General features: G+C 44.0%; 1 protein-coding gene across 1 annotated transcript in view; it reads right to left on the bottom strand.

The window, feature by feature from the left end:
* LOC126452442 (methyl farnesoate epoxidase-like) overlaps nt 1–17,110 on the bottom strand; it is a 329,711-nt gene that overhangs the window by 218,166 nt on the left and 94,435 nt on the right. The window contains exons 2-3 of the mRNA XM_050091072.1: nt 12,617–12,871; nt 1,267–1,485 (exon numbers count right to left, since the gene is read on the bottom strand). Of these exons, the coding sequence (XP_049947029.1) occupies nt 1,267–1,485; nt 12,617–12,871 (474 nt within the window). The remainder of the gene's footprint in view (nt 1–1,266; nt 1,486–12,616; nt 12,872–17,110) is intronic.

Here is a 17,110-nt window from a genome sequence, read left to right as displayed (position 1 = left end):
TACATCTTCATTCGTCGCCGCTCACTACCCAGAAAGTCCCGATGCAGCTGATACCTTCAGTCCCATCCCTTTCCTTTTCTTCCTCTCCCCCTCCACCTTCAATTTACATAATACATATCACAGCTGCGGAATCTGCTTGGTGTCTGTTCTTTCAGACATAAAAGACTGCTTTTGCTTGAAAAGTTATTTTCCTGCCACAAAGATGATCTTCATGAAACTTTTTGTCATTTTTAAACCACACGTAATAAGTTAGATGCACATCATTGTGGTTGTTTGTAGCTTTATCAAAGAGAACAGAGAAACACAACTACCTGTGAGTTTTTCAGGCAGTTGAACATCACAGTCGTCAGCTTCATTCAGCATTCGATGGCTAGTACTATGGTCTTATAAAGGTACCGTTACCAGTGGCTTGTCACCTATGTAACTTATCATAATAGGTACCATGTGCAGAGCATCTAGTAGAATAAGATCTTTCTTTCTCTTTGCCACAAAGTAGGCAACTGTCTTAGATGAATGAAGAGCTTTTATAGGAATCGTAACATCTTTGGTGTAAGTTTTTTTTTTTACTTGCGGAAGAGTATTCTCATGGATTGTTGACCACACTACCGTGATTTGAATGCAATCATTGTTTCATTTTATTAGGAAACATGCTTAAAGAAATGACATCCCGAGGTCGATCTTCATTTCCAACATTTAAAACCGGGATTCAAGAATCTGTCGTCCCATTTCCTACATTTCCGTCTGTTCGTCTCTTTTCAATCGCTTGATACATTTGAGATATCAGGTTTTGTACTTGCATTTAATGATTTGTCCATGCTGACAGAAAAAAACAAATCACAAATGCAAACAACAATTTAAAACGATCTGTATTCGACAAAAGTTGCCTTCAAAATTTCTTTTCTAAATACAAACAAATGAGCTATATAGTAGGATTTAACTGCCACAGTAAAAGCACTTCATTGCCAGCCTGCTAGATATCAATACTAGCGCACACTTGTTCCTTTACTCATGAAGCAAATGAACGAAAGTATTGTTTTTATAAAACCCCTTCGACACCCCTACTGAAAGGCCGCGATGGTCCTGGGAGCAGTAATTCACAGCTTGAGAACGCATTGGTAAGCTGAGCTTGTCTTACAATTTGAATGCCACAGCAACATGCAACTGCAGCTCCGTATTTTATGTGACTGGATTAATTAAGTGAGAAGAAGAGGAAGAACCACAAATTATACACTGGTTAGCAGTCGATGGAAGGTTGGGCACACTCACCAGCGCAGAAGTGGAAAATGACGTTGAGCACCGAGGCCGGCAGCAGCTGCTTGAGCTGTGTCGGCCTCCCACGGCTGTCACTCAGTTCTTCCAGCAGGGCGCGCACCTCCTCACCCACCAACGCCTGCATAGCAGCCCCGCTGAAGCCCAGAGAGCGCAAGTGGCGCATCACGAAGGCGCGCTGCTCCTGCCACAACTTGCCATCCACCAACGTTACTCCTGCACAACCAAAACACCTGCCAATCAGCTCAATGTTTCACGCTCTACCCAACCAGATATTCAGTATCAAGTCAGAAGTACAAAGAAAAAAAGAAATATCAGGGCATAACTTCTCGTCGACATTGAGGTCATTGGAGACAAAGCACAAGTTGTGACTGGTAAAAGCGTTTCGACTTGTCATTTTCAAAGTAGGCATCGTTGCTAATCATCTTTTTGGGGTTGGAACCTTCAGTTGAATTCTTTTTCATCAATTAAATTTGGTTTTTTAAACTTTGTGTTCTGAAAAACACAACGTATTTCTTTTTCTACTTATCCGAGCATATTCGGACGTCTATGGACCATATTCTGTAGATGTCGCTTCATTTCTATGAATGTATTATACAACAACCTGGGCCGGCCGCAGTGGCCGAGCGATTAAAGGCGCTACAGTCTGGAATCGCACGACCACTACGGCCGCAGGTTCGAATCCTGCCTCGGGCATGGATGTGTGTGATGTCCTTAGGTTAGTTAGGTTTAAGTAGTTCTATGTTCTAGGGGACTTATGACCACAGCAGTTGAGTCCCATAGTGCTCAGAGCCATTTGAACCATTTTTTACAACAACCGTAGCTCATGGTAATGTTAGGCCTAAAAATTTTAGCACGTGAATGTTTGGTACTGAGAATGTTAAGCCACCAGTTGTCTTCTGCGTGAAATTTTTAGCAGAATATGTTTTGAGACAGTGTACTACCATTACAAATGCTATAAAACAAGGAAACCAATCAATAAATGGCAACACAACATGTACTTGCTGTTATATAAAATATTTATATCGTCCTGTAGTATAACACATAAGCTTCTGTGCCATTAGACACCATCAAAAGTAAAAACCCAGTAACAGACAAGTTTTTTCAAACATAAAACTCTTCTTAAAACATTTTAAAACATCTCAAATCACAGTTGTAAACTAAAGGTAGCCGCTTTCACCTGCCAAAGATAGTACTTTCCTGGGATGCATAGATACAGCCCCCAACGATGTAACTCTATCATACAATCTATGAACTGTAGCGGTGCCAGGTGGAGACACGTCAATATTGTCAGAATATGGGCCTGTAGAATATCTTTTGGCGCTAATAAAACATGTTTGGCATGTTAACATTTATTGGTTCAGATTTACTATTGAGTTTCTCCTCATCACCAGCAGCTGACATTTCATACCAGGGACGTTCTGGAATTCCAGTGACTCCTGTTGTTGGCCTGGCTTGGCAGTCACCAGTGCCACTTCTCCAGCAGTTCAGCTGATGTCTTGTGAGCTGCTGCCTGCCTTTCTGCAGGTGGAGCTATAGTGTGAGAGTGTTCCTACACTGTTTAGGGCACCCTCAATCCCACTCTGGAAGATGACAATGATCTATGTTGACCTATTGAGATGTACCATGCTGCTGGAAGTCATGTAGTTGGACAATCCTGGCCCCATTGGACATGTAGGCTGTAGCACCGGCAAGGTGCCTACCATGATGATTAAAAACTGAGGCACTGGATGGCTCTTTGACCCTGCAGTGACGATATGTTAATGTGATAAGCACCATGAGATGTTCTGGTGTTGGAAGACCCTCAGCCTCCATATCATCAAAGTGATAGATGGCTACCAATGGTAAGGCCGATGAGTGAGAGGTCATGGTTACCTGAATGTTGCCTTCTCAGAAATGGTAAGCAGCATGTTTATGAGAATTGCTGAAATATGTAAAACATAAATGTCACTAAACCATAACATCACTGAATTGAATGCTATTGGTATGAACGCCTCACCGCTAATGACCAACTGCATTCAGATCTGGGGAACTGAGGTATTTATGGCTTGAGGTAAGATGTGAAGCTCTGTTCATTATGAGTGAATGTGGCCCATTTCTTTACCAGAAGTCAGCAGTCCTTGTTCCACAGTAAAAGTTGTTACACGTGCTTAACTGCAGTGTTAGGTCTCTGAAATGCGTTATTGCATCTGAGGTAACGCTTGTTTCTTCACATCACAAGAGCTAACAAATATTGATGTCTCTGTCCATTTGTCTCAGCGCACATTTTGCTGAATGTGTAACTTGTGCTTGGTGGTTGGCAACAATGTAGCAGTGTGTGCTTATGTACATGACCGACTTACAGTGCTTATTGTCCCTTTCTGCTGCACAGCTATGCCAACACCTCTGTCTGGCATCACCTGTGGCTGTGCTAGTGTGATCTTAAGAAAAATTTAATTCCTTCCCCTTTTCTATTCTGGGGTGTAACAGAAATTACACTAGGGTGACAAACTTCATAGTATAGCAATATGCACATATACAGATGGCGGTGGTATCGTGTACACGAGGTGTAAAAGAACATACATTGGCACAACTATTATTTACACGTAGGTGATTTATGTGAAAAGCTTTCCAAGGTGGTTACTGCTGCACGAAACGAATTAACAGACTTTGAATGCAGAATGGTAGTTGGAGCCAGGTTCATGGGACATTCCATTTCGGAAATCATTAGGGAATTCAATATTCTGGGATCCACAGTGTCAAGAGTGTGCCAAGAATACAAAATTTCAGTCATTATCTCTCACCATGAACAATGCTCGCAAATGACCTATACTTAACAACTGAGAGCAGTGGCATGTGCATAGAGTTGTCAGTGATAACTGACAAGCAGCACTGCGTGAAATAACCGCAGAAATCAATGTGTGATGTACGACGAATGTATCTGTTAGGACAGTGAGGTGAAATTTGGCATTAATGGGCTATGGTAGCAGATGACTGATGCGAGAGCCTTTGCTAACAGCAAGACATCACCTGCAAGCCTCTCTGGTCTCGTGACCACTGGGCTTTAGACCACTGAAAAACCGTGACCAAGTCAGATGTATCCCGATTTCAAATGGTAAGAGCTGATGGTAGGGTTCGAGTACGACGCAGACCCCACAAAGCCATGGACCCAAGTTGTCAGCAAGGCACTGTGCAAACTGTTCATACCTCTACCATATTGTGTGGTATGTTTACATGGAAGCGGGTGGGTCCAGTTTATATTTGGCTACTTGTAGGCCATTAGCAGCCATCCATTGACTTCATGTTCCCAAACGACGATCGAATTTTTATGAATGACAACGCGCCATGTCATCGGGCAGCAATTGCTCACGATTGGTTTGAAGACCAGTCTGGACAATACGAAAGAATGATTTGACCACCCAGATCACCTGACATGATTCCAATTGGACATTTATGGGACCTAGTGGAGAGCTCAGTTCATGCACAAGATCCTGCTTCGTAACACCTTTGCAATTAGAGACAGCTATAGAGACGGCACTGCTCAATATTTATGCAGGAGACATCCAACGACTTGTTGATTCCGTGCCATGTCATGGTTGCTACACTATGCCAAGCAAAAGGAGGTCCGACACGGCATTAGGAGATTTCCTCTGTCACCTGAGAGTATATATAGGGTCATAGTAAAATCTAAAAACCAACACTACACATGTGTTGCGTGATGTGCGTCTATATAGAATGGCCAACAGAAAACATACAACCTATACAAAGGTTGGTTGGTTGGTTTGGGGAAGGAGACCAGACAGCGTGGTCATCGGTCTCATCGGATTAGGGAAGGATTGGGAAGGAAGTCGGCCGTGCCCTTTCAGAGGAACCATCCCGGCATTTGCCTGGAGTGATTTAGGGAAATCACGGAAAACCTAAATCAGGATGGCCGGACGCGGGATTGAACCATCGTCCTCCCGAATGCGAGTCCAGTGTCTAACCACTGCGCCACCCCGCTCGGTCCCTATACAAAGGACATGAATGCAAGTCTGAAGGACATTGTATTATAATAAATGCAGTTACTTTATCAACACAGACACTGTCACCATTAATCAGGTCTCGTGGGTCTGAAATGACGATACAGAATAATAACAGATCTCTTCCTGTTCTTAGTTTCACGAAAGTGTGATCATTTGGATTGTGACTGCGTGACATATGGAGATTTAGTGTCACAAGTACCTGACGCTAATATGTATTCACAATGCATGAATCCATTTAAAGACTTTCATAATTGCAAATTGTGAAAGACAATGTCTGTTTCTTCAGACATGCATACATGTTCAAAAAAAACGTTAAAATGTGTGTGAAATGTTATGGGACTTAACTGCTAAGGTCATCAGTCCCTAAGCTTACACACTACTTAACTTAGATTATCCTAAGGACAAACACACACCGGTGCACGAGGGAGGACTCGAATCTCCGCCGGGACCAGCCGCACAGTCCATGACTGCAGCACCATAGACCCCTCGGCTAATCCCGCGGGGTATGCATACATGTCTGGCGGGCATTTGCAGTTGCTGCATAAACACACAGACTGTCGCCATTAGTGATATTCTCAATACCGCTTCATGAGACAGTTGTAAGATAGCTTCACAAGAGATAATGTGCATTTTTAATTTTACTTTGATTACTCACCTGAAACTACCTTAGTTCTTAAAGTGCATTTGTAATGTCGCTTTGCTTTTATGTTGTTTTATGACTTGAAAGCATGTCATAGGCATGCTAGTCGGAAGAATTTGCTTAAAGAGTTATCGATTTTCAAATACTTTTTTTAGAGAATAATAGTGGTGTGTGCCCTGTACTTAATTTTCGGGCCTGTGGTACCAACACTGGTGTGCTTTCTTTTAGATTTTAATTACATACACTGTTTTCGTACCTTTCACACTTCATTCTAAACTTGTAACGCACGAGATTTGGGAGCAAACTAATGTCGCTACACCCATCGGGAAACACTACGTTATTGTCACCGCTCGCTAGTATATACTATTGTTTTTGTCCAGTGTGGCGCTAATTTTGAAGTAAATGTGCGTCATCCTGTTTGATTTAATATGTGTGTGTGTGTGTGTGTGTGTGTGTGTGTGTGTGTGTGTGCGCGCGCGTGTGGGTGTGTGCATGAGACAGAGAGAAAGAGAGAGAGAGAGAGCGAGAGACAGAGAGAGAAGAGTTGAGAAGCAGGTATTTTTAGGTTATCGAGGATGTTTGTTATACTAATTTCGTTGAGGAAGCGTCTTTGTGTATTTATTGAACAGTATTTCTGTAGCATATTGTTGTGTATTTGTTCAGAACTTCCTCTCCTTATGTTATCGATTTTTGTATGTCATAGTTTCGATATTTTGTAAATTTTCCGTAGAAACTGATCTCATAGTCCTCATAGGAAGCAACAGTCTCGCTTTCAGCCTTACGCCTTACGCGATTTAGGAAAACCATATAGAAAACGTAAATCAGGATATCCGGAAGCGATGTTGAGCCCCATTCTTCCAGAAGGCGAATCCACGGTCTTATAAACCGAGTCACCGTGCTGTAAATAGCTAACTGTTAGTATGACGGTATGAGAGCAAAATATAGCACTGGAAGCGCATATTTCGTTTACTCAAACGTAACGTCATGTGTAAATATATGTTTAATGTCCAGCGACACAGAAAATTAAAAGCAACAGCATTCTCTTCATTAAATCTTTCCCGATATGAGACTGCGTTGTCGTATTGTTATGGTATCTAAGGCGTCCATGGACCGTGGACCTTGTCGCTGGTGGGGAGGCTTTCGTGCCTCATCACCGTAGGTGTAGCCACAACGAGAGGTATCTGCTGAAAGGCCAGACAAACGCGTGGTTCCTGAAGAAGGGCAAAAGCCTTTTCAGTAGTTGCAGCGGCAACAGTCTAGATGATTGACTGATCTGGCCTTGTAACACTAACCAAAACGGCCTTGCCGTGCTGGTACTGCGAAAGGCTGAAAGCAAGGGGAAACTACAGCCGCATATTTCTCCCGAGGGCATGCAGCTTTATTATATGATTAAATGATGATGACGTCCTCTTGGGTAAAATATTCCGGAGATAAAATAATTCCCCATTCGGGACTGCTGAGGACGCCGCTATCAGGAGAAAGAAAACTGGTGTTCTACGGATCGGAGCGTGGAATGTCAGGTCGCTTAATTGGGAAGGCAGGTTAGAAAATTTAAAAAGGGAAATGGATAAGTTGAAGTTAGATATAGTGGGAATTAGCGAAGTTCGGTGGCAGGAGGAACGAGACTTCTGGTCAGGTGAATACAGGGTTATAAATACAAAATCAAATAAGGGTAACTCAGGAATAGGTTTAATAATGAATAAAAAAAATAAGAACTTGGATAACCTACAACGAACAGCGAAGTGTACGCGTGATTGTAGTCAAGATTGGCACGAAGCCAACGCCTACCACAGTAGTAAGTTTATATGCCAACTAGCTCCGCAGAAATGTATGATGAGATAAAGGAAATTATTCAGATAGATAAGGGAGACGAAATTTAGTAGTCATGGGGACTGGAATTTGATAGTAGGAAAAGGAAGAGAAGGAAAATTAGTAGGTGAATATGGACTGGGGGGTAAGGAATGAACGAGGAAGCCGCCTGGTAGAAAATTTCCTCAGAGCATAACTAATCATAGCTAACACTTGGCTTAAGAATCATGATATATGGTTGTATACGTGGAGGAGGCCTGGAAACACTGGAAGGTTTCAAGTTGATTATATAATGGTAAGACAGAGATTTAGTAACCACATATTAAATTGTAAGACATTTCCAGGGGCAGATGTGGACTCCGATCACAGTTTATTGGTTATGAACTGTAGATTAAAGAAAAAGAAACTGCAAAAGGTTAGGAATTTAAGGAGATGGGGCCTGGATAATCTGGAAGAACCAGAGGTTGTAGAATGTTTCAGTGGGAGCGTTAGGGAGCGATGGCAAGAACGGGGGAAAGAAATGCAGTAGAAGAAGAATGGGTAGCTTTGAGAGATGAAATAGTGAAGGTAGTAGAGGATCAAGTAGGTAAAAAGACGAGGGGTAGTAGAAATCCTTGGGTAACAGAAGAGATATTGAATCTGATGAAAGGAAAAAAACATAAAACTGCAGCAAATGAAACAGGCGAAAGGAGTACAAACGTCTCAATAATGAGATCTGCAGGAAGTGCACATGGCTAAGCGGGATACCTAGAGGACAAATGTTAGAGTGTAGAGGCATGTATCACTAAGAGTAAGGTAGATACTGCCTACAGGAAAATTAAAAAGATCTTTGGAGAAAAGAGAACCACCTGTATGAATATTAAGAGCTCAGATGGAACAAGTCCTAAGCAAAGAAGGGAAAGCAGAAAGGTGAAAGAAGTATATAGAAGGTCTATACAAGGGCGATGTACCTGAAGGCATTATTATGGAAATGGAAGAGGACTTAGATGAAGATGAACTGGGAGATATGACACTGCGTGAAGAATTTGACAGAGCACTGAAAGACCTAAGTCGGAACAAGGCCTCGGAAGTAGACAACATTCCATTAGAACTACTGACAGCCTTGGGAGAGCCAGGCCTAACAAAACTCTACCATCTAGTGAGCAAGATGTATGACACAGGCGAAATACCCTCAGACTTCAAGAAGATTATAGTAATTCCAATCCCAAAGAAAACAGGTGTTGACAGGTGTGAAAATTACCGAACTATCAGTTTAATAAATCACGGCTGCAAAATACTAACGCGAATTCTTTACAGACGAATGGAAAAACTAGTAGAATCCGACCTCGGGGAAGATCAGTTTGGATTCCGCAGAAATATTGGGACACACGAGGCGATACTGACCCTACGATTGATCTTGGAAGATAGATTAAGGAAAGGCAAATATACGTTTGTAGCATTTGTAGACTTAGAGAAAGCTTTTAAAATTGTTGACTGAAACACTCTCCTTCAAATCCTGAAGGTGTCAGGGGTAAAATACAGGAACGAAAGGCTACTTACAATGTGTACAGAAACCAGATGGTACATATAAGAATCTAGGGGTATGAAAGGGAAGCAGTGGTGGGAAAGTGAGACAGGGTTGTAGGCTATCCCCGACGTTATTCAAAAAATGGTTCAAATGGCTCTGAGCACTATGGGACTTATCATCTGAGGTCATCAGTCCCCTAGAACTTAGAACTACTTAAACCTAACTAACCTAAGGACATCACACACATCCATTCGAACCTGCGACCGTAGCGGTCGCGTGGTTCCAGACTGAAGCGCCTAGAACCGCTCGGCCACACTGGCCGGCCCGACGTTATTCAATCTGTATGTTGAGCAAGCAGAAAGGAAAGAAAAGAAAAGAAAAATTTGGAGTAGAATTTAAGATCCTTGGTGAAGAAATAAAAACTCTGAGGTTTGCTGACGATATTTTAATTCTGTCAGAGACAGCAAAGGACTTGGAAGAACAGCTGAACGGAAGGGACAGTGTCTTAAATGGAGGACGTAAGATTAATATCAACAAAAGTAAAACAATGATAATGGAATGAAGTCGAATTAAATCAGGCGATGCTGAGAGAATTAGATTAGGGAATGAGACTCTTAAAGTAGTAAATGAGTTTTGTTGTTTGGGGAGCAAAATACCTGATGATCGGAGTGGAGAGGATATAAATTGTAGACTGTGTATGGCAAGAAAAACGTTTCTGACGTAGAGAAATTTGTTAACATCGAGTATACATTTAAGTGTCAGGAAGTCTTTTCTGAAAGTATTTCTATGAAGTGTAGCCATGTATGGAAGTGAAACGTGCACGATAAATAGCTTAGACAAGAAGAGAACAGAAGCTTTCGAAATGTGGTGGTGCAGAATAATGCTGAAGATTAGATGGGTAAATCACATAATTAATGAGGAGGTACTGAATAGAAATGGGGAGAAGAGGAATTTGTGGCACAACTGACTAGAAGAAGGGATCGGTTGGTAGGACACATTGTGAGGGATCAAGGGATCATCAATTTAGTCCTGGAAAGAAGCGTGGAGGGTAAAAATCGTAGAGGGAGACCAACAGATGAACACAGTAAGCAGATACAGAAGGATGTATGTTGCAGTTGTTATACGGAGATGAAGAAGCTTGCACAGGATAGAGTAGCATGGAGAGCTGCATCAAACCGGATTCTGGACAGAAGACTACAACAACACAACAACAACAACAACAACAAGGCATATCATAATTAATGGCATAAAAGCATGAAGTTGAAAGTACACTACACTCCAAGTAAACACAGGTTCGCAAACGAACTACTTGCGAAATAATTGTGATTTTGTGGTTACCAGCCACTAGCGATGTGATTCTGTGTAAACACCACATGACAGTCCGTGGCGTGGTCTTTGTTTACATTTTCGAGACGAGTTGTAAACAGAATGAATGCGACAGTACAGAGCACAGTCTACGGAACATCAGTTGTGTCATAGAAATGTTGATGGTAACATGGAACATTACAGAAACGAGGATTGTGCGGACACGCATTTCATACATGGCATGGCTAACGGCAGTTCACGGGAGGGCTCCATGCTCGTACCAAGAAGCATACCCTGCACGAAGGTATCACGCGAGTTGAATGTTTGCAAGAGTGCATAAACGCCTCCGAGAAACGGAGAGCATTCCACATGCTACACGAGCATGTAGGCCTGCACGAATTGCACCTATGCTTAAAAATGTGCTGCTGGAAACAAATGAACAATCTTCCTTGAATGAGGCACAATAGTGGTCGGAGAATAATTTTTTGCAAGCCAATGTGCACGCGTCACTTCGAACTAGGTCAGTGACTTAGTGAGGCGAACCTTAGTCCTGGACTAACGTTCCGTCAGTGAACGGAACAATCAAGTGTAGGCAGCCCTTCATTTTAAAACCCCACTTGGATTTTACAGAGAATTAGCTTGGATTTATCGTGAATCTCTTATCGAGCGTAAAGCCGCAAACGACGGAAAAAATCACAGACCATTGCAGTATTTAAAGAGGACAGGACAACGGACACGCAGTATTACAGGCAAATATCCTTAACATCGGTTTGCTTGCAGGATTCTTGAGCATAGTCTGCGTTCGAATATAGTAAATTTCCTTGACAGAGAAAAGCTTCAGTTCAAAAATCAGCACGGATTGAGAAAGCATCGCTCGTGCACGGTGCCCTACGAGCTGTTGGTGAATGGCAATAGGCAGCTTCCATATTACTAGATTTCTGGAAAGCGTTTGACACAGCGACCTACTGTAGAATGTTAACGAAGTTCAAGCACACGGAATAGGTTCTCACATACGTGAGTGGCTCGAAGACTTGTTGAGCAATAGAACCCAGCCCTCGACGGCGAGTGTTCATCACAGTAAGGGTACCACCAGGGCTGTCCCAGCAAGCGCTATTATTTTCTATATGCAGAAAAAACTATCTGACGGACAATGTGAGCAGCAGTTTACGGCTGTTGGCTGATGACGCTGTGGTGTACGGGAAAGTATCGTCGTTCAGTGTCTGTAGAAGGTGACAAAAAGACTTAAACAAAATTTCTATTTTGGCGTGGTGATTCGAATGTATAAAAATGTAAGTAAATGCAGATGAATTGGAAAAACACTCCTGTTATATTCGAATACATTACTATTAGTGTGCAGATTAGCACAGTCACGTGATCACGTGTGTAGGTATGACGTTACAGAGCGATATGAAATAGAACTAGCGAGTAAATTCAGTTGTAGGGAAGGCGAACAGCCTAAAACGGTTTATTGGGAGAGTTCTAGGAAAGTGTAGCACATCTAGAAAAGGAGAACGCTTATCGAACACTAGTGCGACACATTCTTGAGTACCGTCCGAATGTTTGGGAGCCCACCAGGTCAGATTAATGGAAGTTATCGAAGCAGGCGGGTGCGGCTAGATTTGTTACCGGTAAGTTCGATCAGCATGTGAGCATTACTGAAGTGTTCTTTGAACTCGAAAGGGAATCCTCGTGGGGAAGACGGCATTCTTTTCGTGAAACACTGTTGAGAAAATTTAGACAACCGGCATTTGCGACTGACTGCAGGACTATTCTACTGCGGCAAACGTACATTTCGCATAAGGGCCCTACCGTGGTTTGTGGAATATGTGTAGGCGTAGGACCCAAGATCGTTGTATTTTCCGTGAGGCACTTACCCACGGAGTCACTTTATTTTGTGTTTAACTTTTATACCCCCCCCCCCCTCCAATCACTCGGATGAACTTCCACGCGTTTTTTTTATGTCTTACAGTTTGCCATTTGGGCGGTGTGTAGTCGTAGTTGTAGTGAAGCCGAACATGAAACTGATCGGTTCACATATAACTTCCTGCAGACGTGCTATATTACGTTAACAGCAGTGCCACTCACCTTTCCGCAGCCCCAGGCTGCGGAGCTGCGCGAAGAAGTTCTGAGGCCGTCCTTCAAATTCGGGTCGCGTGAGCACCTCGCGTATGAGGCTCCTCGTGGAAACGATGACGGTCAGCTCGCCGCCCAGATGTAAACCAATCACGGGTGATCCGTATTTCTGGGCCAAGTACGTGAAAGCCTCGTGCTGCGATCCCAGCTTCTTGCTCAGCCGGCAGATGTCCTGGTAGTTGCCCACCAAGGGAAGCCAAGTCGGACCTGCGGAAGTAAACAATAAGTCGTATTTAGAGTCGTTCATTATTAGTGCTTTAGCGATATTTTCCAACTAACGTGTCTTCTACGTTATACATTTAATTCCTTGAAAGCAGGGTGAGTTCATGCACATTCTAGGCGCAAATGCTGCAATCAAGTACGTATTCACGAATGAGTCTGCTACAACCATTCAACTGTTTGACTGGCGGACAAATGTATGATACTATGGTAAGTATTCCCTGTATATAAAATAATTAATGCAGAGACATTTGTCGGGTTTGCCGCCTGACAGTATTGTGCAAATCTCACAATGCTCCAGCGATTCAACTGTTCGACGTCTTCAGGTTGTGAGAGTTTCTGTTGTCACTGCTGCGAAACGCGACTGATGATAACGGCGCGGAGGCGATGAAATTTGTCAGGCAAGGAGCAGCAGATACTCGTGCGCGGGGAGGCACTGGTTTACAGTTACCGTGGAGAGACCGCTATAAAACATGTTTACGTCCGTTTTATTTGCACACCACTGCGCATTCAAAGGAAAATGGCATACTTTTAATGAAATTTCCCGCTCGCATTCAAAGAGAAATGGCATACGTTTTATTTATGCGATATCCGGCTAGCTTTGGAAGAGAAATGGCATAATTTAAGTGCGATGTTTGCGGTATACTTTAGCGCATTAGCACATGATCACCGGCCGCTACTGTTTATCGGTCTACTTTAACAGCCATCTGCAACACCATAGCTCAAATGCTTCGATATACACTATGTGATCAAATGTATCCGGACACCCCCAAAAACAAACGTTTTTCATATTATGTGCATTGTGCTGCCACTTAATGTCAGGTACTCCATATCAGCGACCTCTGTAGTCATTAGACATCGTTAGAGAGCAGAATGGGGCGCTCCGCGGGACGTGGTCAGGTGATCGGGTGTCACTTGTGTCATATGTCTGTACGCGAGACAGACAGTTGAAGAGGGTTGTAATGTGTAATAGGCAGACATCTATCCAGGCCGTCACACAGGAATTCCAAACTGCGTCAGGATCCACTGCAAGAACTATGACAGTTAAGTAGGAGGTGAGAAAACTTGGATTTCATGGTCGAGCGTCTGCTCATGAGCTACATATCACGCCGGTAAGTTCCAAACGACGCCTCGCTTGATGCAAGGAGCGTAAACATTGGACGATTCAACAGTGGAAAAACATTATGTGTAGTGACAAATCACGGTACACAATGTGGCGATCCGATGGCAGGGTGTGGGTATGGCGAATGCCCGGTGAACGTCATCTACCAGCATGTGTAGTGCCAGCAGTAAAATTCCGAGATGGTGGAATTATGGTGTGGTCGTGTTTTCCATGGAGGGGGCTTGCACCTCTTGTTGTTTTGCATGGCGTAGTCACAACACAGACCTACATTGATGTTTTAAGCACCTTCTTGCTTCCCGGTATTGGAGAGCAATTCGGGGATGGTGATTGCATCTTTCAAGACGATCGAGGACTTGTTCATTATACACTGCCTGTGGCGGAGTGGTTACATGACAATAACATCTCTGTAATGGACTGACCTGCACAGAGTCCTGATCTGAATCCTATAGAACACCTGTGGGATGTTTTCGAACGCCGACTTTGTACCTGCCCTCACCGACCGACATCGACACCTCTCCTCAGTGTAGCACTCTATGAAGTATGGGCTGCCATTCCCCAAGAAACATTCCAGCACCTGATTGAACGTATGCCTGCGAGAGTGGAAGCTGTCATCAAGGCTAAGGGTGGACCAACACCATATTGAATTCCTGCATTACTGATGGATAGCGCCACGAACTTGTAAGTCATTTTCAGCCAGGTATCCTGCTACTTTTGATCACAAAGTATTTTTAATTTCATATTTCACAGCCGTAAAGTGCTACACTCCAAATGCAGCTCTTAACCAGCCCTTTCCTCACACACGATTTACGCGAGCTTCAACGACATTGCTTTCCTTTCCACACGAAACGACAGTTTGAAGAATGAAATAGAGTTTCGAATATTTGCAGGGGGCTACAGCTACACGCCCAGGGGAGATGTCGGACACCGGTCCTCGAATTTCGAAGGCACTGCACTTCCAAAAACATTGCTCGTATCTTATTCTGTCCATTGTTGATCTTGGGTGCAGGAGGCGTATATACAGGGCGTATTATAATTATCAGCGGAAACTGACGCGGGTGAAAATATCCTATAATAAAGCAAAACCGTTCCAGTAAACAATGGTCCACGTCTGGTGTGAAGTCGGTTGCTTGACGGTGCGCTTGGTGCGGCCGCGCCCGTTGCCAGCGCGACGTAAGGCACAGAGGCTCGCACTAGGTCGTATCGCTTCTAGTCGGGCGTGCCTCACAAGGCGAAGTGATGGGTTTCACATAGCCTCTCCTTCCCAAGCGGCTCTTTCCGCCTTCCCATGGTGGCAGACGTTAAGGTCGGCATTTCTCGGGCCCACCCGAACGCTGCCTTGCGACAAAAGGGAGAACTGCGACCCAACCCGATGTGAAAGCGATGGGTGCGTGGCACAGGGGAAGCTGTGTCAAGGGACCGAACATCAGTCTCTACGTTCATAGGGCACAGACCAGCAGGTGCTCTGCATGCCGGCGACCTCCTTTGTCGGCGTGGGATCACGGCGCGAGTCGACAAGTGTGCTTCGCCGAGCCCGTGGGTAACCTGGACGTGTTCTGCCAAACCCAGGAGGTGGTGACATCACCTGGGCCAGGTTAGCTGGGTCCAGACCGCCGAACGTCAGGGTGACCGGCCCACAACCTGAGTAGGAGTGGGTCCTTGGCCGAGAGTTGGAAGCTCGGGCTAGCAAGCGGCGAAGGACGAGAGACAACCAGTAACAATCATACCGATTTAGACTCCGTGCAACTTCCCTGTTCCGCCTGGCCTGGACTTGGCCAGCCGCTTCACGGCTGGGATCCGCCTTGCCTTAGATTAGGGGGGAGGGTGTGCATCACCACTGATCAATTCACGCACCAATTGAGGCATCAGATATAAGAATTAGGTTAATATGTAGAAAGATAGGATAAAACTTCTTAGTATAGCACTGCAGCGAAACGAAGTCGTCGGCCAGCCCAGTGCAAGGGGCACGTTCACTGGGGTTAGCTCGGTGGGCAAAGCCAACAACAATCAGGTTTATAGATCACTGGCACACCTGTAACGCTGCAGGTAGCATAGGCTAGTAGGGTAAATTAGATGTATCTTAATAACAGATTCCAGAGAAAAATATATAATAATTAATACTTAGACATAGGTAAAAACTAAACAATGGAAGGCTAGAGATCCCTGTAGTGGTAGAGCAATTATAAGTACTTACCGTAGCGTAGAAACAATAGCTGCAAAAATGTAAAATATGAAATCAGGGCCCATCAATGTATTTAGGTAGTGGGTTAACATGTATAAGTACAATAAATGAATAAAGAGTTTTTTTTAAAAAAAAAGCAATGGTCCATTGTTTGCAAATTATTTGTAAATTTGTAGTTACAATCCAATACTATCTTCAGTAGGAGAAACTGCCTTTGTTAGTACATATGTACTTATATCTGTTGAATGTTTGGCCCAAGTTTTGTAAATGTTCTCTCAAATTATCGAGTCGCATTTCTCACGACGTCCGCAGAGGATTAATAATAAAGTCTTGCAGGTGTTGGTGGGATTGGACTCCCAGTGTTGCATGATGGCGAAGTGTGGAGTGCAGTGGTAAAGGCCTGTTGTTCACGCTGGGGTGCTAATGAAACTGTATTAGCGATTTGCACGTTTACTGTTTTTAGTTTCGCATTTGAATCATGTTCTCCGTGGCAGCAGTGGACACAGTAGAAGTGGCATGTGGGATCGGGATGCGCTGATGCGTCCATCTCAGAGGTCTCGAGGTTGTCAGCATGGTCAGGGCTGCCAGCACAGTATAAGCGGCGTGAAGCTAGGTAGCCAGTTCAGTTGATGGCAGTGACGCTCAACAGCGTGATGACTCGGTTTACTAGGACGCACTCAAGGAAGCTCCCCGGAGCTCTGTATGGAACGGTAGTGGTTGTGCAGAGTTACGTCATGGCGTCTCCACCAGAGGAAGGCGATGGACACTTGTCTAGGTTTACAGATGCAAGTCGTGTTGTAGCAGCTAGCGCACCTCCCCCGAACAGTTACAGTTCAACAGGGCACCAAACTCAGTTTGGCCTCCAGAGGGCAGCTAATAGAAGGCTCGAACTTGGCAGAATATTATGCTCCCTTCACAGTGAGGT

Source organism: Schistocerca serialis, unplaced genomic scaffold (assembly GCF_023864345.2).
Source record: "Schistocerca serialis cubense isolate TAMUIC-IGC-003099 unplaced genomic scaffold, iqSchSeri2.2 HiC_scaffold_863, whole genome shotgun sequence".
Taxonomy (NCBI): Eukaryota; Metazoa; Arthropoda; class Insecta; order Orthoptera; family Acrididae; genus Schistocerca; species Schistocerca serialis.
Note: the sequence above shows the minus strand (reverse complement) of the source record. Positions and strands in the feature narration are given on the sequence as shown.